This window comes from Vulpes vulpes, chromosome 15, assembly GCF_048418805.1.
Source record: "Vulpes vulpes isolate BD-2025 chromosome 15, VulVul3, whole genome shotgun sequence".
Classification (NCBI taxonomy): domain Eukaryota; kingdom Metazoa; phylum Chordata; class Mammalia; order Carnivora; family Canidae; genus Vulpes; species Vulpes vulpes.
The window spans coordinates 79,582,134-79,603,453 of NC_132794.1; the positions used below are offsets into that span (position 1 = coordinate 79,582,134).

At 44.8% G+C, this 21,320-nt stretch overlaps 1 protein-coding gene across 11 annotated transcripts in view; it reads left to right on the plus strand.

The window, feature by feature from the left end:
* The window catches only part of MARCHF8 (membrane associated ring-CH-type finger 8), a 144,495-nt gene extending 123,629 nt beyond the window's left edge, over positions 1–20,866 (plus strand). For 8 of the 11 annotated variants that reach the window (XM_025989993.2, XM_025989997.2, XM_072739390.1 and 5 more), the window contains 5 exons: positions 11,785–11,867; positions 12,116–12,955; positions 14,372–14,552; positions 16,516–16,663; positions 17,145–20,866. In XM_025989993.2, the coding sequence (XP_025845778.1) occupies positions 11,785–11,867; positions 12,116–12,955; positions 14,372–14,552; positions 16,516–16,663; positions 17,145–17,449 (1,557 nt within the window). In that variant the 3' untranslated portion in view covers positions 17,450–20,866. The remainder of the gene's footprint in view (positions 1–11,784; positions 11,868–12,115; positions 12,956–14,371; positions 14,553–16,515; positions 16,664–17,144) is intronic. The other 3 variants (XM_025990012.2, XM_025990004.2, XM_072739392.1) reach the window with 1 other exon arrangement.
* The last annotated feature ends 454 nt before the right edge of the window (positions 20,867–21,320 follow it).

Genomic DNA, 21,320 nt, shown 5'->3' on the forward strand with positions numbered 1-21,320 from the left:
ACGTGGCCAATGATGGGGTGCTTTCCTGTGGGCAAGGTTGGAGTTTTCTAAAAAAGCAATTTTAGCTTCACACTTTTAACACTTTTAGAAATAGGGTAACCATGAAAGCCTCAAAGCTTCCTGCCACAGAGTTGTGCCAAGAAGATTTGGGTGTCTTCCATTTTCAAACCAGGAATTCCTGCTCCCTGAACTGGGCCTAGAGGGAAATCTCAGGAGTGGGGTGTTGTGTTGTGTTGTGTTGTACACACATTACTTCCAGTGAACCGGCAACATGAAATTTTGTTGCAGAATGTACCCCTCTTTAATAAGAAAGTTGTGTTATGTAGAGTTAGTTGTTAGGCATGAACGGTTCTGTGGGCCTCTGGGAGGGGAGGACTGCTGTGAAAGATAATTTTGTTTTTGAGAATGCAGTTCTTTCTTGCAACATTTATAAAATGAGCCTGTCGTTTGAGGCCACTTTAGGCCATGGCACATAAAGCTGTGTCTTCTGTGTCGTAGACATAATTAAGCAGATGCTTTGTACCTTTGAGATAGAAGATGCAAAAAAAGGTTAGAGCACAGACATGTTTTACACTCCCTGAAATCACCATTGTCTCTCTCGGGAGACTTTCTGCTTACTCAGCTGCCAACTGGGTTCAGTGTGTTGGTTTGTGGCCAGTGTGCATTATGCTCCTGCAGCTTACCACTTCCTGGTAACTGACGTTCCATGAAGTTAGAGGTTGAGAATAGGTAAAAATGAACCTTCCATCTGTCTTTTAGTGTTCCATCTAGATTTTGTTACAGAGGGATGGGGTGTTTCATTCAATATTTGTTGGAGGCTCCCCATGTTTTGTTGTGGCCTAAAAAACCACACTCCCCTTTCAAAGAAATAAGCAGGCAGGTTAGATGGGATGTGTGAAAGGCTGCTAGATGGCTCATCTGTCTTTAAAATGGGCATCCAGGTGCTATCCTCTTGGACAGTTAAATTAAGGAAGAATAGAACATTTAAGCAGTTTTGATTGCAAAATCTTCAGCCAGTACTTTGTTTTGTATTAATGGTAATGACATTAAGAGGGTATCATTTATTGAGAGTCTATTAGAAGTGCAAGTTTTCATGAAATTTGTCACCTCATTTTAGTGATCCATCCTAATCACCTAAGTGGTCACCTTTTCCTGTTGTATTTCAACAGAGCACCTATCACTCCTTGAGTTTTTATTAATTTTTTTCTGGTGCCCCTTCACCCCACAAATAAGTTCCATGAAGTTAGGGCTGTGTTTTGTTTACTCATAAATATTCAGAGCCAAGGATAGACTGTAGCTCTGGAGCAGCTCAGTACATGACTGTGGAGTGAATGTTTGCATTGTGTTGTATTAGACACTTTGTATCTATCCCATTGTTCCTCTCCATCATCACAGCCATGTCCTGGGCCCAAGCCTCCTAGACTACTGCAGTAGCTTTCCAAGAATCTGCCTACATTCTTGCAACCTCCCAAATCAGCCTCCACCCCAGCAACCAGGTAAATAGTATCCTGATGTTTCTCTTTTTAAGCCTTCAGTGGCTTCTTATTGCATTTAGAATAAGATTCAAACTTCTACTTTGATGTTTCAAATCTGAGGTGTTCTGGTCCTAGCTGCAGGAACACTCATCATTTAAAACACTTACCATGGTTTATGATGATATTGTAGCAATATGTGGCCAATCCTTTATTATTTTTTTAAAGAAGTAGCAGAATTGCCCTCTGGAAAAGACCTGTTCTGGTGACTGATTGCCTAGAGAAGCTGAGGTGTGATGAGACCTCACAAAGACGGCATTTGCAACTCCGTGTAGCCCCACCTTGACCTTTGTCCTGCTGAGGGGTCCTTGATCCTGTGAGCCAGCAGTGTTCCCCCGACAGCAGCCATATATACCCAACCCTTAACCCACGCACTACCCATGCTGCTCTTGCATCATTTTCTTTCAACTGACTGACTCTACTTAATTAAATTTGTTTGCAGTGAGAATTTTGTATCCCTGTATGACATCTGAAATCACATTTTCAATTTGCTAGTTTTTTGATGTGAAATCAAAACATAGCTGTCAGAAATAATGTTCTTTGTTATGTCACCTGAACTCTGACTCTGTCACCCACCATGGCTCCTGATTTTGCTCTTTGTGAACTAGCACTCTGACAGACAAGGGGATTTGGGAGGCTATGTGGTGGAGACAAGAGAGGGAGAGGAACGTGTCTCTGCAGCAGGCGTATGATGTGCCACATCTGGCTGTCAGGTGGCTGTCACTCCCAGGATAATTTGGAGCTTGGGCTGATGAAAGGAATGCAGTGAGGTACTGTGCACAGCCTCAGCGTGAACTCAGGTGATCAGAGTGAGGTGGTATGCTCCCCAGTTCAGGGGAACCATATCACAGTTGCCTCCACCTAAAGGCTCTCTCATTGCTTGGCACAAGATATTCTTGGCATGATTTATCCTCATCTGTAACATAGACAAGGGGGTCCAGTGCAGCATATACCAGGATTACATGAGTTCAGATTTCACTGTGCTCTGAAAGCTGAACCAGGGAAGAGATGGGTAAGCAGACCTCCAGAAAACACGGGCAGATGGAGAGAATTATTATGAAGGTAGAAGATCATGGGGCTGAGGTGGAGCATGACAAGGAACCAGATTTTAGAAGGGCTTCTTGGGGAAGTTGTGGCAGAGGAGGGGCTACTTAAAGCAGGACATAAACAGTGAAAAGGAGCCAACCAGGATGGAATTAAATTGTAGAAAACTGGGGCACCTGGGTGGCTCAGTGTTTGAGTGTTTACCTTCGGCTCAGGTGGTGATCCCAGGGTCCTGGGATCAAGTCCCTTATTGGGCTCCCTGCAGAGAGCCTGCTTCTCTCTCTGCCGATGTCTCTGCCTCTCTGTCTGTGCCTCTCATGAATAAATAAATGAAATGTTTTTTTAAAAAAAATTGTATGAAACCAGTTGTCACATCTCTGAGAAATCCAAAATAGTAGGTAGAAATGAAAGGCAGATGTACTGAGAATGATGACCCATCATAGCTGCCCAATTCCTGGGTGCCAGGGGCATTGTAGTGAGGATTACTGTATATTAGCTTGAAATTCCTTAGAGGAAGGTTGCCATTCCCTGGGGATACTTGAACTCACTCAGTCCCACTGGAATTTTCTTAGGCACCAGGAATATGTTTAGGCCAGGCTCATTGTAGGGGCTGGACTTTTCTAGAGCCTCTGCTCAAGCCTCTCATAGCACACAGACATGGTTATTAGTTTACCTCAAGGGAAGTTTTTTCTTGGATCCTGAGAATTAGTCTTGGTCCAGGTGATGCAATTTCTCGAGCAAGTTCATGATTGGTAGCACTTAGAAGGAGATGGTAGTGGTGAGCTAGACATACATCATGAAAACTGCTGCATGGGTACCGTCCTTTTTATAGCCAGGCAGTTAGTCTTACTAGACTCTGACATTTGCTAAGACTGGTACCTAGTAGAATATATTAGAGTATTTTAGAATAGCTTAGAATAGAAATAATTTTATTTAGATACCATGAGTATATGTGCCTCTGGTTAATCAGGTATTTCCAGGGACAAGTCAGACTAGACCTGTTTAACAAGCCCTTAAAATTATTGCTATGCTAGTTTGGCAAGCAAATCTGAGTGAATTTAAGCTTTGGCTCTCCTAGATCTCTTGAATATTTTCTAGTGATTGCTGCCATTAGATAGGAATGACTTATAGTAGAATGTCATGTGTAGATGTAAATACAGCCTTAGGAGGGGGGTTCACAGGCTGTGGTATGGTTGTCAAGACCAATGTCTGCTTCTCTGTGTTTCTGGAATAAAAAGTTGACCGGTGACAGACTTAAGTTGCTCAGACTTATAGATAAAGTATGAGCCAAAATATGCCTTTCTTAATTTGAAGAAAACATCTATCCCAAAGATAAGATACTTTCCTGTGGCAGAAACAGGGGAATGACTTGGAGAAGTTGAGTGGCATCATGAACATGGTGTAGCCTCACTTTGGATCCTGATGGAGTGCCACGGGTGCTGTTGTACTGTTTGGCTCACCTTTTGCAGAGATTGACCATATTTTCATATATTTTTTTCTTCTGACTGCTTACAATTTAGTTTTTGGCTAAAGCTTTAGGCCAGTGGTTTTCAAAATTTGGTTTTGCATAGTCTTGAGGGGGAAGGGGCAAGGTTAAAACCAGTTGCATAATAATACTAGCAGATGATTTAATTGCCTTTTTTCACTCTTACTCTGAGTGTACAATGGGGCTTCCAGGGGCTGTGTAGCATGTGAGATGGCATCTTTTCTCCAACACTAGTGGAATATGTGCTGGTAACATTGTGTTTTAACCTTTCTTTTCTAGAGAGAGAGAGAGAGGAAAACAAAACAAAACAAAACAAAAAAAACAAGTATGGGAGGAGGAGGGAGGGAGGGAGAGGGAAAGAGAGAATCTTTTTTTTTTTTTTAATTAATTTTTATTGGTGTTCAATTTAACAACATACAGAAAAACACCCAGTGCTCATCCCGTCAAGTGTCCACCTCAGTGCCCGTCACCCATTCCCCTCCAACACCCGCCCTCCTCCCCTTCCACCACCCCTAGTTCGTTTCCCCGAGTTAGGAGTGGAAAGAGAGAATCTTAAGCAAGCTTCACACCCAGTGTGAAGCCAGATTCGGGGCTCAATCTAATGACCCTGAGATCATTACCTGAACTGAAATCAGGAGTTGGACACTTAACTGAGTCACCTAGGTGCCCCTTTTAAAGTTTTCTAATATAGTAAAGATTGGTTGATGTAACCCACATAAACACAAGCTCTTTGGGGGCCTCAGTAATTTTTTAGAGCATATAGGGGTCCTGAGATCAACAAGTTTGAGAACCTGTTTTGCACCTATGAATAGGCAGTCACTCCAGAGTGCACTTGCTTTTTATTCATTAAACAACTCTTCCTTTAATACCTACTGTGTACCAGGCTAGGCTAAACAGCAGCAGATTCCAAGTTAGCATATTATTCCAGAAACCTGGAAACATTTTTTTATAAACCTTGATAAGTGCTATGAAAGAAAAGAACAGGGTTACAAGGATAGTGAAATGCCCCTTTTGAGGAGAAATCTGAGGAGGGGTTGGTCATGCTGGATGGAGTATGGAGGCATTACCCAGAAGGAACAAGGGAGTATGGAGTGCTGGGTGACCCAACACCATGATTTTGGGTCTTTTTATGTTTACACTTGTACTTTCTGGGAATGTGAAGCTATCTTTGCTCAGAAATCATTGCCTTCAATGTAATTTCTTGAAAACCAGCTATATTTGTAAGGTTTCCAGCAATAGCTAAAAGCCTGCTTTGGAAAATGAGCTATGAAAAGGTCCCTTCAGTTACTGCTTTGTCTCTAACAGTGCTGTGATATATGCCCCTCATTGTGCTGGGGATATATTATTATTCACATAATTCTAATTCTCTCTAAAAGGCCGCCATAGAAAAGAATTCAGTGTTAGCACTATTTGCTAGGCAATGCTGGGAGTCATTTATAATGGACCTCATTTGAGAATTCAGTAGTTTTTATTGTACACTCTCCTCCATGAATCCTATATTGTATATATCCTATATTTACTTTCTTAATGGTCAGTTTTAATTAATTGCCATTGTGAAAGCATGTTCTTGGCACAGCCCTTCATCAAGAGTCTACATGTATTTATCAGAGCAGCCACAGAACTGGCCTCTCCTTCACTTGCAGCTCATTATTGAAGTTGAATATAACTGGTTATTTATAGAAATCAGAGTCTCTCATAAGGAAGCATTTTTTTTTGCACAGAGCAACTTCTGTACTAAGCAGAAAGTTTGCTGAAATGCAATCTCAGTCTGTATTGCAGCATCTAAACACCAAGTTAGACTTTATTTGGCTTTATTTCTGTGAAGTCAGGCCTGCTGAGCTGGCAGTAAGGAGCAGATTATTATCTCTTGGTTTGGGATAGTAGTAGCATTACGTAATGTACTGAGCAGTAAGTAAATGCCAGGTGGTCTGGTAAGCACCATTTCTAAAGTACCCCACTGTGATGCCCAGAACCTGTGTATATGATGAGGCATTGTTCCCATCATATTATGTTGTATGAATGTAATCACATGAGCTTTTAAAAGCAGAGCACTTTCTCTAACTGGTGGCAGAAGAAGACATGAGAGAAATAAGAGTGGGCTTGAGAATGGGGAGGGATTGATGGGGAATGCAGGTGGCCCCTGCCTCACAGCCTGCAAGGAACTGCACCTGCCAACCACCTGTGTGAATGTGGAAGTATATTCTTCCCTGGAGCTTTTGGAAAGAAGAGAGACCCTGAGCAGAGGACCTCATCACACAGTGTGTCAGATTAAAAATTTGTGTAGTTTTAAGCCACTAAGCTTGTGGTACTTTATTACACAGTAGTAGAAATCTAATATAGGTGGAAACACTGTCCTTAGAGAGAAAAGCCCTTCTGGCTTGGGCACTGTCAGACTGTTACCTCTGAAATCTCTGCTGATGATGTCAAATGCTCTCTTAAGCCATCTTCTTATTATTATTTTGATATTTTGTATTCATTAGAAATACAATACTGTAATGACTTTTGAATTATTTTGACTGATTGTTGGTAAGAAATAGTTTTTACATTGAAAGTTTATTCACAAACACAACTGAAAAAAAAAAATACCTCCAAAAGACTTAATCCATAGGATGTCAGATGCTTTCTGACATCTTCTATTTTATTTCATTTTTTAAAAATGTAGATAATGACTCAGTAAATTAGTTTCTTCACTGATTTTTCCCAGAGTTGGAAAATCAAAACAGTTGGTTGTGCTTCTGTAGTTTTATTTTATTTCTTAAACTTTTAATCACATGTTATTTTAAAAATGAATTTGTCATTAGGAAATAAGTGTTCATGGTAAAAGTGGTATAATGGTTGGGAAGGGTCTCCACTGAAGTACTTGTTTCTCCTGCCCAGGGTCCCTGATCTCTTTCCATGTTTCAGAGGAAACAGATCACTATTAGGAGCCTTGAAGTGTGCACCCTTCCATGTGGGCCAGCACACATAGCATGGCTCTCCCCTCTGCCTGTTCCCTCCATGTCCCCAGTTTGGAGCATAACAGTACCTTTCCCTTCTTTTAATGACTACCCAGTATTGACTCAGTCAACCCCAGGCCCATGGGCACTGAAGTTATGCCAAGCAATTTCTCCCACAAACAGTGCTGAACAAACCTATTTGTGCATAGGTGTGAGGATGAATTCCTGAAAGAATTCCTGGAACAAAGTGAATGTGCATTGTAATTTAGAGAGCAATTGCCAAATTGCCATCTTATGGAGTTAAGCAATTTGCTTTTCCACCAGCAGTGTATAAGCATGGCTGTTTTCCCACACTTTTGCCGACACGGGTATTAGGTAATTAAAAAAACAACAACAGGTATATTGCAATGTAGTTTTAATTTGTATTTTTCATTGTAAGAGAGGTTAAGCATCTTTTCATGTTTTAAGAGCCATCTGTACTTCCTTTCCCCATTTTTTTCTATCAAGTTTGAGGTTGCTTGTCTCTTCCCCTCCTTATCCAGTCCATCTTCAAATTGCTTCTGGCTTAAAAGCAAACCATTTCTTGTGGCCCTGTTGATGTAAATCAGATGGGTGTATTCACTTTTGTTAGGGACACGAGACCCCAGATGTTTAAAAGTAACATTGTCCATAATGAAAAGAAGACCCACTGAGGATTTACAGCAGAGAAGGAGGGATGGGAAGAGGGTGGTAGTAGAGAATGTGGTTGAGAAGTAACATCCTCCTCAACCCACCTCCGCCTCAGACTGGGATGCCCCCACCCCAAGCTTCCCTCCACCACCTCCAGCCACCAGGGGCTCCAGCATTGTTGCCACCACACCAGGGCCTGGGGCAACCCCAGCTGGGGCGCCCCCTCCTGCACCCACCACCTGCCCGGTCCTGGCCTACACAGCTTCCCCCGAGAGCTCCGCTGCCAGGTCAGATGCTGCTGAGCGGGGGTCCCCCGGGGCCCGGATCCCCAGCCGGGCCTGCAGCCCAGCGTCATGAAGGACAACATCCTCATGGATCTCATCTGAGCCCCCGACACCCAATAAAGTTCCTTCTAACACACACACACACACACACACACACACACACACACAAGTTAGAAAGACAAGGGAAGGAATTGAAGCAAAAGGAGAGTTGAGGAAGGTACGGCTGGTGTCCTGTAGTGAGTAAGTCCCTCTGATGTGAAATTGGTAAGTTCCTGGCATGGACTGAGAAATGGACTTGATGAGCCTGTTATGATAGCCCTTTCAATGGCAGTAAGTTCTCACAAAAGGAAATGTCAGCTTCTACAGAGTAGATGGAAAGTTTTCATTTGGTTGTTTTTGGCAGCCTTGATAAAATAATTGAAAACAGTAAATCTGATAGGAAAAACAACCACTAAGTGACTTGAGTACTGCAAGACAAATTCTCTAAAATTGTCATTCCTAAGAAATAAAATCAGCTAGGATTTAGGCCTAGATGGAATCCAGAGGTTTGTTTGCATAATTGATTACGACATCTTAAGAAGAGGGGATTTTTACAAAAATTTTTTTGTAGTGAGATTACTTTTCATTCCTTTTCATGACCAGGAAGTCTCTTGTTTGAGAACCAACAAAGAACTTCAGGAACACAGGACTTTAGTTTTTTCAACACACATGAATTTTCTCATTGTGGACATTTACACATCCTTTTATCAGCAACAGTCCTGTGTGGCCTCATATCGTAGAGGAGGGAGGGCACTCTCCTTTTCCCCTAAGGCTGGTACTGCTGGCCCGTAGCCTGCCCTGCGCCACCTGCCCTCTGCCCTCAGGATGAATGGGAGAGCTGTCCAGTGTGCCAGGCCTCTGAGAGGGGACTGCTGGCTCCTGACTTAGCTTGACTTCCCCAATTGGACCCTGGCACTGTATTTGAACTATATTTGTAGGCTTCGTTTTGTCCTTGCTGTGGATGATCAGTCCAGTTCTTTCAATCCTCATTGGTAGGTTGACAGATTTTATCCTGATTGATGCCAGCAACAAGTTAAGCTCTTTAAAATTATTGATGCTATGCTTTGGTGATCATTTTACATGTGGACTGGTCCTGAATTTCAACATGGGCTCCCCTTTAGCTGGAAACAGCAGGAGCCTCTTATGAGATCTGTGATGGCCTCACAAATCATGTTCGTTTCTCATTCTTACTGGAGAAGGAGTCAGCCAGGATAAGGCATTTGTTGGTTTGTATTTATATAAAACAACAGAAAGTAGATTTTAAAAATATCCTTGAAACCTCATGATTTAATACGAAGAGAAAATTGCGAGGCTTGTTGAAGCTTGGATGTTACCTGCTGCAAGTGTCTCATGATATTTTTGTGGGATTGGAGAGGATGACATGAGCCCAGGGACACAGACTGAGGATGCTGAGACTATTCCTTTTTTTCTGAATAAGCAGATCAGAGGCTTGGGACTGCTGCCACCAGCTCACAGGCATGATGCTTTACTGCAAGTACACACATGACAGTATGAGTTCCCAGGGGTCCACCTGAGACATGAAATTCATGGGAAAATGATTCCCCGTCCTGTTGTATGTGTGGACTGCGGCTCCTTCCTTGGTGCAGGGCTTGTTCTGCCCTGAGGCTCTTCCCTCCTGCCTCCCAAGTACTCCCCTGTTCTGGGCGAATGATGATGTGATCATTACCCCAGACTTCCCCCCTCCCTTTTTTTTTTTTAAGGTTTTTATTTATTTATTCATCAGAGAGAGAGAAAGAGGCAGAGACAGGGAGAGGGAGAAGCAGGCTCCCTGCAAGGAGCCGGATCCAGGGATCACACCCTCAGCGGAAGGCAGAACTCAACCACTGAGCCACCCAGGCATCCCTAGACTTCCCTTTTTGATGTGGGACACTTGAATTCAGGACAGGAGTGAGAAGCCATTTTCTTTTTATTTCAACTTCCTGACCTCATGAGACTTACCTCCTCCCAGGACACTGAATATTTTCCACATTCAGTTAGAATATGTGGATTCTTCGGTGACTTAGAAGATGCGCTAGTTGAGTACTACTGTGTGATTTTAGCATACACATGCAATGTGATAGCGTGTAACTTCTTGGACCAGGTTTCAGGTTGAGCTAGATTTAAAGTGATGTTGAGTTCTCCTGCTGGGGAGCAGGAAGAGTGGTCCATTGAAGCCCTCAGTCAGACTGCCAGGCCTAGCTCTCCCCAGATGGATGTGTTTGCTGGAGAGGGCAGATGGGGAGAGCTTCTGGACAGTGGTGCTGCTGGTCTTGGTGGCTGGCCCATGGCAGGGGTCCTGTAGCTTGAATGCCAGGATGAGAGCATGCCCCTGGGGATGACACTTAGGAAGAGTGGGGGCTAGGCCTCATCCAGGAATTGTGGGGCTCCCTCAAATCCAGGAGCAGAGCTGAAGGCCACTTGTGTGGGCCTGGGGAAGGAAGGGAGGTAATGTAGCCTTGCTCTTGATAACAGCCTCTGGTGCTGTTTTCATGTGACTGTTTAGGTTGTGTGGGACAGATGCTTAATCAGGCTGACTGCCTCAGGAGGGGGGAATACATTTATATGAATATGCATGGTGCTTCTAGGCCCATGGGAACTCAGGAATCTGAGTCTAGAGAAGGCTTAGCAAGCACCCCACAGAGGATGGAGTGGGAGGCTGGGGGACCCCCTAGCAATGGTTCTGCTTCCTCAGCTCAGGTACACTCCTTGTTCCTGTTTCTCCTTCCACTTCTTTGTCCACTGTGGTACTTCCTCACCCTCCAAGAGCTCTTTTCTCATTTTGGCTTGTTTATAACCTCTCAGACCCTCTGTGTCATGACCTTTGACTTCACATTCTTTCAAATTTAAATTTTCTTGATTATTTTTCTTAATTCACAATCCCATGATTAGAACTCTTGGGAATATAATGTGCCTCTCCGGGGCCCCAGGTTGAGCTATGGATTGGTGACCCTGTGGTCAGCTAGTCTCCCTTTTGTGTGTAGAGTTCTGGCAGGGTAGCAAGGTTTCATGGGCCCAGTGTGAGGTGAGTAGGAGAAACATCCAGCCACCCTGATTAGGATTACCTCTGGGACCAGGTTAAAGACGGCCGGCCAGGTGAGGAAGGTAAGCACTGGCAGGGACAGCAGCTCACATTTCTTTGGCATTTGCATATACCATCTGGTACTTGGTTTCTTTTTCTTTATTTTTTTTAAAGATTTTATTTATTTATTCATGAGAGACACACAGAGAGAGAGGCAGAGACACAGGCAGAGGGAGAAGCAGGCTGCATGCAGGGAGCCCGATGTGGGACTCGATCCTGGGACTCCAGGATCATGCCCTGGGCTGAAGGCAGTGCTAAAACCCTGAGCCACCCGGGTTGCCCCTCTTTCTTTTTTTTTTTAAGTAGGCTCCACGTCCAATGTGGGGCTTGAACTTAATGAGCCTGAGATCAAGAGTTGCAGCTCTACCAACTGAGCCAAGCAGGTGCCTCCTGTGTAGTATTTGATTTTTGACTTACATATGAACTTTTAATTAGATGCTCAGGAAATAAAGGATCAGTGAATCTGCAGGAGATTGGTATTGCTGCTCTAGAGTCTCAAATATTTCTTGACTACACTTTTACCCACATAGAAGCAAAGAGTGCTGTTTGATTTGTTTTGCCTCTGTGCATCAGGACTTTAAATATGTGTTATTCAGTGAGCAGTGGGACATAGCAGGCATTCTAGCTTCTTTGCCCATAGTCATTTGGAAGGAGATGGCATTCACCATCCCCTTTGCTCATTCCCCTGAAACTGACTGGAGGTGTGTCGTTGCAGGCTGGGGGTTCTTCATTGGCGTCGGCTCCGGCATCCGCCTTCTCTCGCGCTTCTGTCACGCCGTCCAATCAGGACATCTGCAGGTAACGCTCTGTTTCACCTGCGGTGCTGGGTCATGTGACATCCGGGAAGTAAGCGCTAGTTTGTGCAGGTTCTGGGTTTTCCATCCGCTTACTTACAGTATGCCTCAGCTGTCAACAGCTGGCTCAGTTTCACGTGCTGTGCGCTCACCCGGTCACCCACATGGGTCTCACCACTTCACTTCGGTGTCCGTTCTCTTTTAAGATCATTTGACTTTCTGTGCTTTTCTCCCACTGTTCTCTGCGTGCAGTGCCAGTACGGTGTGTTCTGAGTGTTGTCACCAAAGTCCCGTGCAGTCTGCTGTTGTCTTGAAAGCTCCTCAGTGCCAGAGTTCTCTGACACAAGGGCTCACTGTGACAGTTATCTGTAAAGACACATTGTCCAAGAGAAATTCCCGAGGTTCAGAACGGGCCCCAGCCTTGAAGTCTGCTGACAGCACCAAAGCCAGAAGAACACTAAAGTACTCGAAATCCCTAAACGATGTGGGTGAGAAGGCCCAGGATACTGTGGGAAGTTTTTACTATGTGGAAAGAACTTGGTCCGAAGGGAAACTGATACTTCCTCAAGATCCAGGTCTAAGAGTTAACAGGTTCCATCAGAAGGAAAAAAGAGAACTGCATTGCAAAACTCTTGGCAGATCCAAACAGTCTTGTGTTTCATTCCTTTCTGCCAATTGTTCAACTGCCTCAGAGATGGAAGCTGGCAAGGGGGGCACGCACATCCCTCTTTTGGAAGAGAAAACAGATGGTGAAACCATGTCTAGGAGCCGGCGCCTGCTCCAGTGCCTGTTCTTGCTCTCGCGCAGCTCCAGCGCCAGTGGCCCACATGGGCTCCCCGAGCTGGAGAGCTGTGCCACCCACCTGCACACCGCTGAGTCCTCCAGTGGGCTGGCAGGGAGCACAGGCTTCTGCTCTGATGAAATGGGAGATGATGATGTCTTTGAGGAGAGCACGTCTGCAAAGTGGAGGAGCAAGGTCCTGCGGGCGCCCCTCTGCTCAGTAGAGAAGGACAGTGACCTGGATTGTCCTTCTCCCCCCTCTGAAAAATGCCCCCCTGTCTCTCCTGTGTCCACGTCAGGGGATGCCTGCAGGTTGGTTTGCCAAGAACCACCATTCTGGCCAGCTCTGCTCCCCACACCTCAGTGGCCTCATCTTGCTTTAATATGTGAAGTTTCAGGAAAATGAACTAATGGGTGATTGGTAGACAATTGTGGGCTAATAGTTTTCTCCAGAAGAATGGAGTATTGATATCATTAGAAAAACCAATTTTTATGAGATGGGTCCCAAATAGTTTTACAGATGATAAAAGAGGAAGAAGCTACACATATTAAAGGCAAAGCTGACTCTTCTCAACCAAAAATAAGTAGGCCTTGCATAAGGAAATTGGAAGAAAGAAAATACTATCTCCAGTTTTCCAGCTTGATGATCTAGATTTTAAGCATCAGCTGCCCCTTCCAGCCTCATTTTTAAACCTTTGTTCCAATTGCAACACAGTATGCACGGGAAGAGGCCGGCCTTCAGCAGCATCTTTCTTCCTTCTTTTTAACTTGGATGTGGCCACCTCTGTCTAGGTCCTGACTCCACTTCCCACCTTTGTCTTCCCGTGTGCAGCATCCTTGTCTAGTCTCCAGAATCTTTCAGCATTCACTTTTTGTCACCACGCTCAAGCTTTTCCTATTCTTGCCTTTCTCTGGGCACCTCTCCTCTGGGCCAGCTGTTACCATTTCTAACAGTTGGATCAGAAACCCTCTCACAGAAACAAAGAGCTATGAGCCTGGCCAGGATCTGCCTAGGGCCCGGGGCCAGCTCCTTTCAGGCCAGGTGTCCCTACCTGTTGTCCAGCTGCTGGAAAAGACCCTCCATTTCTCAAAAAATCTGTTGAGTTCCTTGAGGTTAGTAGCTATATCCCTTGCATACACCCTTAGAAATCATGAATGATTTAAAATTCTTACTCCCTCAAAAAAGAAGGTCATAGCACCTTATAATGGGGATTTTAGATCCAGGAGAAGTCCTGTATTTTCTCTGTTTACCCTCTGAGGGAGGACAGAAATGTGTAGCTGTAGTGTGCGAAGGTAAAGTGAGTGATTATAGCTAAAAAGCAAATTCATCATCTTTTTAAGGGACTGGTATCTTTGGAAGGTAGAGTGCTGGCTTTGTTTTACACAGAATTTTTTCTTCTAATTATTTTAACATGTTCTGAAAGATGCTTCCATGTTGCCTTAGATTCAGCTTTCAGTGAAGTTCTTAAATCTTACCAAAAATGACTGCTTTGTGATTTCTTACATCATATTTTCCTTTCTGATGCCAAATGCCATCCAGACTTTCCAATTTGGTGTGGTAAGCTAGAAGTTTTTAGTTTTAGTAGTAATTGTTCGCATCCGTGTTTGTGTGTTTCTGTGCTTGTAGTAATTTCTGTGATGTTTGTTGCTGAAAGTTTCCACTGGAGGGACTGACCCTCCCCTGTCATGTGGCTCTCCTGGTAATGACTGGCTCTCCTTTCACTGCAGGATCTGCCACTGTGAAGGGGATGAAGAGAGCCCCTTGATCACCCCCTGCCGCTGCACAGGGAGCCTCCACTTTGTGCACCAGACCTGCCTGCAGCAGTGGATCAAGAGCTCTGACACACGCTGCTGTGAGCTCTGCAAGTACGAGTTCATCATGGAGATCAAGCTGAAGCCTTTGAGAAAAGTATGTGCAAGGATGCATTCGGAAGTGCTCTCACCTCTTTGAAATGAGAGCCCCCGGTAGAGTTAACTCATTGGCCTGGGATGAAGCCATAGCTCATTTCCACTCCTGTCTATGAGAAGTGGGGACGGGTGCACATTCGTGCTACAAAAGTCACCATTTCCGCTTCTTATTTCCTGCTTCTTCCTCTCAGGAAGAAGCTCTTACTGACCCTTCAGTCCTAATGTGTTTTTCCATCAGACTAAGACTGCTTGCTTGTCCGGGTCAGTCATTTGGCCCTTGACCACAGACCATTTTGTGATGTCTTAGTCAGCATTTAACTTTATACGTTTAACTGTTCATGTCTTGCCTTTGATGAGGAATGTATGTTATTAGACATTAATATCTCTCCCCAGCACAAAGCACAGAGTAACATAGTAAATTTATTTGGTCGATACTTGTGTTAAGTATTTGCTAGTCAGTAAGGGGAGGGTGCACCACAGGCCTTATGTGAAATGCTCCTGTCTTCAGGCCCCATGTCACTGCCCACTCTGAGCAGAGCTTCATCTGGTAAGTGCCTCCTGTGTAAATGGCTTAATGTGTTTCTGTGTATGCCAAGCACATAAGGTTTTGTTGGGAAGAATAAGACTTGTTCTTATCTCGAGAATTACGATATGTATATCCAAGGAGAGTCACATGATCAAACCACTGTTTGACATGTTGACATGTCAAATGACATGACAATGCCAAGTTGATGCTAGATTAAGTGGTGGCAGAGCATTTCAGATATTCAGAGGAGGAAGCATCGGCTGTGGGCTGTAGCACTGGGGAGGTGAAGTGGTGGTAGTGTCACAGAATATTTGGGTGTTAAAGCCGTTCTTGAAGGACCAGTAGGATTTGGCGTAAAGTGAATTTAGAGAGATCAGATTGTATAGAAAAGTATACACCAAAAAGGTGAGGGTGAGCCTTTCAGGGCAGTGTGAAAGGCGTGGACTGAGTATATCTTAGGAAATAGATCAGGGAGCAGGGGGGCATTTTAGGAGGGAAGCTAAAAGAAGGTATACTATATAAAACCATAGCAGAAAGCATTCTGGGTGTTGGAGAAGGCAGATGCAAACTACTTACAAATGTTTTGCTCCATAAAGACCATGTAATTTATCAGATACCTACTCTGTGCTGATCTGTCAAGTGAGACTTTGACCAGTGTAGATAATTCACGAGGCTCTACTTTCAGCTTGTTTTGCATAGAACCATCTGGAAAGAGGCTATGACTAGGGCTGTCCAAGGACATGCAGAGTGTTTGCACTTTGTTCTTTTTCTCTACCCTTATATTTTTTCTTCTGACTTGGAAAACAGTAAGTGAAAAAGATAATCTGGCTATTTGGAGTAAATTAATGAGCTCCTAGGAGGAGATGGGACTGGCACAGCTTGCTTACACCAGGAACTCTTAGCATCAATTTCAAGCTGGTGCTGCCAAAGTAGCAAAGGACCAAAGAGCGCCTTCTGTCATCACCTTCACGATGTAGTGTGACCCATCTGCTGTGTGTTGTGGCGTCATCAACCCTCTTTTCCCTGCCCATGCCAGTCCACAAGGCAGGAAGTTCTCGTGTGCCTCCTGGGTCGAGACCAACATGCTTTTTTCATCAGGACTGAAACTATAGAGTCCTTTAGCTAGCCATTGGATGTCTGCCTGCAAGAATAAGCAGACTAGAGGATTGATTTCTGTTTGTGGTTCATAGCTTGTCTTGATCCCAGCTTCTTTGCATTGCATAAAAAGTTTGGCTGTTGACAGAGTACCAGTGGCTGGTACTTGCTTGAAACCAAATGGCTTAAGGAAAATGACTTCTGGTGTTTGGGAAAATTCATGTAGTTTAGGAAAAGGAGAAGGGAGAAAAAGACAATCTTACCTATCTATAATGCTCTCACCCCCATTATAGCCCTTTACATCTGGGTTCTGCACCTCATGCTCTGCATGTTGTCTTTCCAGTGGGAGAAGTTGCAGATGACGGCTAGTGAGCGCAGGAAGATAATGTGCTCAGTGACATTCCATGTCATCGCCATCACCTGTGTGGTCTGGTCCTTGTATGTGCTCATTGACCGAACCACTGAGGAGATCAAACATGGACAGGCAACAGGTACGTGCTTATTATGAAAGATGACCTCAGTGTAGAGATCCTGGATAACACACTGGGGTCATAGGATTGGGGTATTATTGCTGATTGGTTTTTATTTTTATTTTTTTATTTTTTAATTTTTATTTATTTATGATAGTCACAGAGAGAGAGAGAGAGAGAGGCAGAGACATAGGCAGAGGGAGAAGCAGGCTCCATGCACCGGAAGCCCGACGTGGGATTCGATCCCGGGTCTCCAGGATCACGCCCTGGGCCAAAGGCAGGCGCCAAACCGCTGCGCCACCCAGGGATCCCCTGATTGGTTTTTAAGTCAGATTTCAAACGTCTGAGTTTCTGGGACAGGGGCATCAATTAAGAGGTACCAAGCATCCTTTTTGATGAGCAAAGAATCCATTGGTTGTGGGAAGGTCAAAAGTTGTGTTTTATTTACTTCAGATCTTAAATTAGGTCTACTGATAGGCTAACCAGGTTTTTACCCTTCCAGGAATCCTAGAGTGGCCCTTTTGGACTAAACTGGTGGTTGTGGCCATTGGCTTTACTGGCGGACTTCTTTTTATGTACGTTCAGTGCAAAGTGTACATACAATTATGGAAGAGACTCAAGGCTTATAACAGAGTAATCTATGTTCAGAACTGTCCAGAAACAAGCAAAAAGAGTATTTTTGAAAACTCTGCACTAACAGAACCCAACTTTGAAAATAAAGATGGACATGGAATCTGCCATTCCGACACAAACTCTTCTTGTTGGACAGAACCTGAAGACACTGGAACAGAAATCGTTCATGTCTGATTTTGTGGAGAGTGTAGTTTTCCTGGACATCAAAGAAAAGCTGAAGGAAATTGTTTACTGCCAATTGTGTACCTTTTCTTATGTCCTTTAATAGCATAGACTGGGCAGGTGACTGTTTTAATGGCTTCTCTTTTTCTAAACCCTCCTTAGTGAATCTCCTGGAAAGCCCTCACATTGGCTGTACACGGCTGGGTTCCACTTCTGCCAGCATTTCCATGGGAAGGGAAGTCTCCATGACACCATGATGGGTTGCTGGCTCGGTTCTGGCCCATGAAACCTTGAGCAGAACGAAAGAATAAAATGCCAAACCTGAGGGAAGAGCAGGAGCAGGGTGGCACCCAGGCTTCAATGCCCGGTCTCTCCTAGTTGGCAGCGGTCCTCATCCTGGAGCTGAGTGTTTGGGAATGTCTAGCCATGATGAGAGGATTTCTGTCCTTACTGATTATAGCCTGGGGAGATGAGCTCCCTGCCGATGCCGCCATAGACAGTTCTCCTGAGCAGACGAGGCTGTGGTGCTCTGTGTGTGGTGGTGAGTGATTCACTAAGCAAACAGCACTTTACAAAAAGAAAATCTTTATTTTGTAATATGTGTGTCCAGTAGGATTGACATTTAAAAGAATGTCTCATTTAGAAGCCTTTCTTCCATTATCTCTTTTACATTACAATAGATCTAAAACCCTTTTTGCCTTATATATTCTAAGAAACCTGACATTTACTCTGTGTCCATAAAAAAGGACTCTTGGCTATAAAGCAGGACAAACAGGTGTGAGGCTTTTTCCTAACATTTCATGGGAATCAGTGGATGCCAGATGGTAATTTGAGTATAATGCCTGTGGTTTCAAGCCTATTTTATGACAAGTCTTTATGTCATGGGTCTGCCCCAAACATTTCTTTTTGGTCAACACTGAAAAAGAAGATTTTGTGAGATCTAAATGAAAGGAAGGAAGTGAGTAATTAGAACAAAAATGAATATTTAAAACTGATTTCTTTATGGACAAACCTCTCCAGTTTGTGCTGGCTTCATCAAAAGAGTAAACATGTGCTGCCCTGGTCTGGAGCATGTACGCTGTGGGTGCTCCTGGCACCAGCCACACTGGACAACTTCTGCTCCTGAGGAGGTTCTGTAGATCACTGGCCAGGGCACAGAGATATACAGGCTGGCTCTGGGACAGAGGCCAGGAGTGAGCAGCAAACTGCCATGGCCCACTGTGTCACTGCTCCCTAGCCACAGGTCTACCCATTTATCGCCTTAACTGGACCAGACAGAGAGGATGCTTGTGATCAGTTTGTTCTGACATCAGGGATTATCTCCTGTACCATTTTCATAAAACAAACAAAAAAAAAAACCAAAGTCACTACCATCAAATGGCCTTTGTCCCTTTAAAAAGTCTGATTTTTAAAAAAATCAGTTTCATTTCGCCAGGTAAATAGGAATCAACTCCAGGAAGATAGGCCAGGAAGGTCTGTGGTGTGACATAAGTATGCCCAGATACTTACTCCCCAGGCAACTCTGCATCTGTAGAGCCTCCTCTAAGGGGAAGGATGCCTGGGGGTCCTGCCCTCAGTCCTCTGAGCCTTCGGTGCCTCACCTCTCCTGTTAAGAGGATGAAGCAAACACAAGATGATCCCTTTGGCCTTTTAGAGTGGAAGTGCTATGGTTTGTTTTGAAAGCCAGGAGGGCTGAGGTGTGTCTGAGCTCTGGGAGAGGGCACGTGATAGCAGGCCTGGCCCTGCCAGCTCTTCCCATCCAGGGTCTGGTTCATTGGCATCACAGATCCTGGTCTAAGATGCTGCTCCACTGTGGCCTTCTTCACGCTGGGCAGGCACTGTCCAGCCATGGCCAGCCCCTGAAAATAGGTCAGCCTGCTCTCTCTCTCCATCTCCCAGGCTGCATCCAGTCTGTGCCTGTGTCCACTGTGCCCCAAAGTGCGATTACCCACACCCCTTCTCAGGCTGGTGATGCCAAGCAACTACACACTGTCCCTCAGGGGAGCCGAGTCCTGGAGCCGGCCTGTCTGTGCCCCTTGGGAGCTGCCCAGCCAAGGGCCCTTGTCCCTGCCACCTTAGAGCAGATGAGTAGTCCTCTGAGGAGCGGGATAGATTTTTAAGTCAGATTTCTTCTCCTCTCCCTGATGGAACCCTTCATACTGGACTTGAAAGTCACTGAGACTTTCTGCTCAGAGAGGAAAGTGTGCTTAGGTAGGAATAGCCTCTGGGCAGCCCACCTGTCATGGCTGGCACCCCCTAATGGTAAAGGTGCCTTTATAGCCATGACTGCTGTGTTGCTTCTGTGCCTGACCAAATTCTCACATGAAATCCTCATTTTTTTTCCAGGAAGGCCTAATGCCATCTCATCACTTACACCAAGCTCCTAAAAAAAAGCCTTCTGTCCCAGGACAGTCCATCCCACATCCTTTTTTCCTCTCTTGTGATGGCACATAGATTCCCCCTTGCCTTCCTCTTCTCTCACAGATTCTAGTTGAGCACCTCTGACCCCATTCTTAGTTCTAGCTCTAACCTCTACCACCCAGAGACTGACCTGGGAAGCCAGAAGCTCTGGAAAGGTGGTGCTGTGCTGCCATCTAGTGAGGGCAGCGGATTTGCCCAGTGTTCCTTTAGTCTGCAGCAGCTTGCCTTCTAGTTCTTTAGGGGCTATTTATTCCTGTTTCCCCTCATTCTGCATGTGGCTTTGGTGGGAGGACAACACTTGGCTGAACCAGAAATGTGGGATAACCTGGGGGTCTCAGGGACGGGAGGGCTGGTACTTGGGGACTAGCAAGGGGGAGAGGGAAGTGGCATCAGGGGTGTGGCCAGCCAGCCCTCTCTGATTTGGCCCCTACTCGCTCAAATTTAGTTTGGCTCTATCGCTTTTGACTTTGGCTGTCAGCAGGAATTTGACTTTTATGTCTGAGTTGATTTTAGGAAAGCCTGAAAACTATCAAAGATCTCATCCGGTTCTGGGCCTCTACTGTCTCCTCCTTTTCTGCCTCATTCCCACTCTTTTCAGTCTTCTGGGTCTAGTTTTCAGCCTTTCTGGCGTGCCCTACCTGGTTCCAGACACGCAGGCCCCAGGCGGTGGGCCAGTTTAAGAGTCTCAGGTCGAGCCTGCCCAATTGGAGCTGCTTCTGCTGCCTGGTGGGTTGGCTGCAGGGCATGAGGAGGCCTGGGAACAGCAGGGGTAAGATCCACAATGCTGTGTGTTTGGCCTAATGCAGAGACACTTTCTGAATATTTTCCCTTTTGAATCTGATTTGAAATCTGTATCTTCCCTCTCTAGCCCAAGGAAAGACAGGAACATAGGGAAATAAAAGCATTTATCTTTGTTTTGGAAGTAATTACGTTGTGCAGCTATTCACCTATTTAGATACAATGTTTATAGAAAGCTGATTGTTAATAAAAACCAAATTTACACTGGCATGTGTGGTGTAGTTTCTAAAAGGCACTTCACATTTGAAGATTTGCTTAACTTGGAAAGTTTCTAGTTATCTGAATGTTTATCTGGTTTTGTATCCTTTTGTGTGTGTTCACTGTTTCTCAGTATTAACACTTGAATAATTCTCTCGAGGGGTTGTTTGTGTTATACATGGGGTATCTAGTTGCAGCAATAAAGCATCTCTTTAAAAAGAGATTGTGCCATGAAAGTGTTTTCCTGCAAGAAGGCTGGGAACCTTGGCAGGCATTCATTCCAATGGTTCTGATCCCCTTTCCACATTCCTCTGGCTCACATGTTGAAGAAGAAAACTATGCAACCTCTGGAGGTATCTTTTCCTCAGCCTGTCCCTGCAGAGCGGGTGGTTGGTGGGGAGGGGGTGGGTTCAGGAGAGAAAACTAAAGTAGCTCACATAGGTGTGCTTATTTCAAATATCCAGGC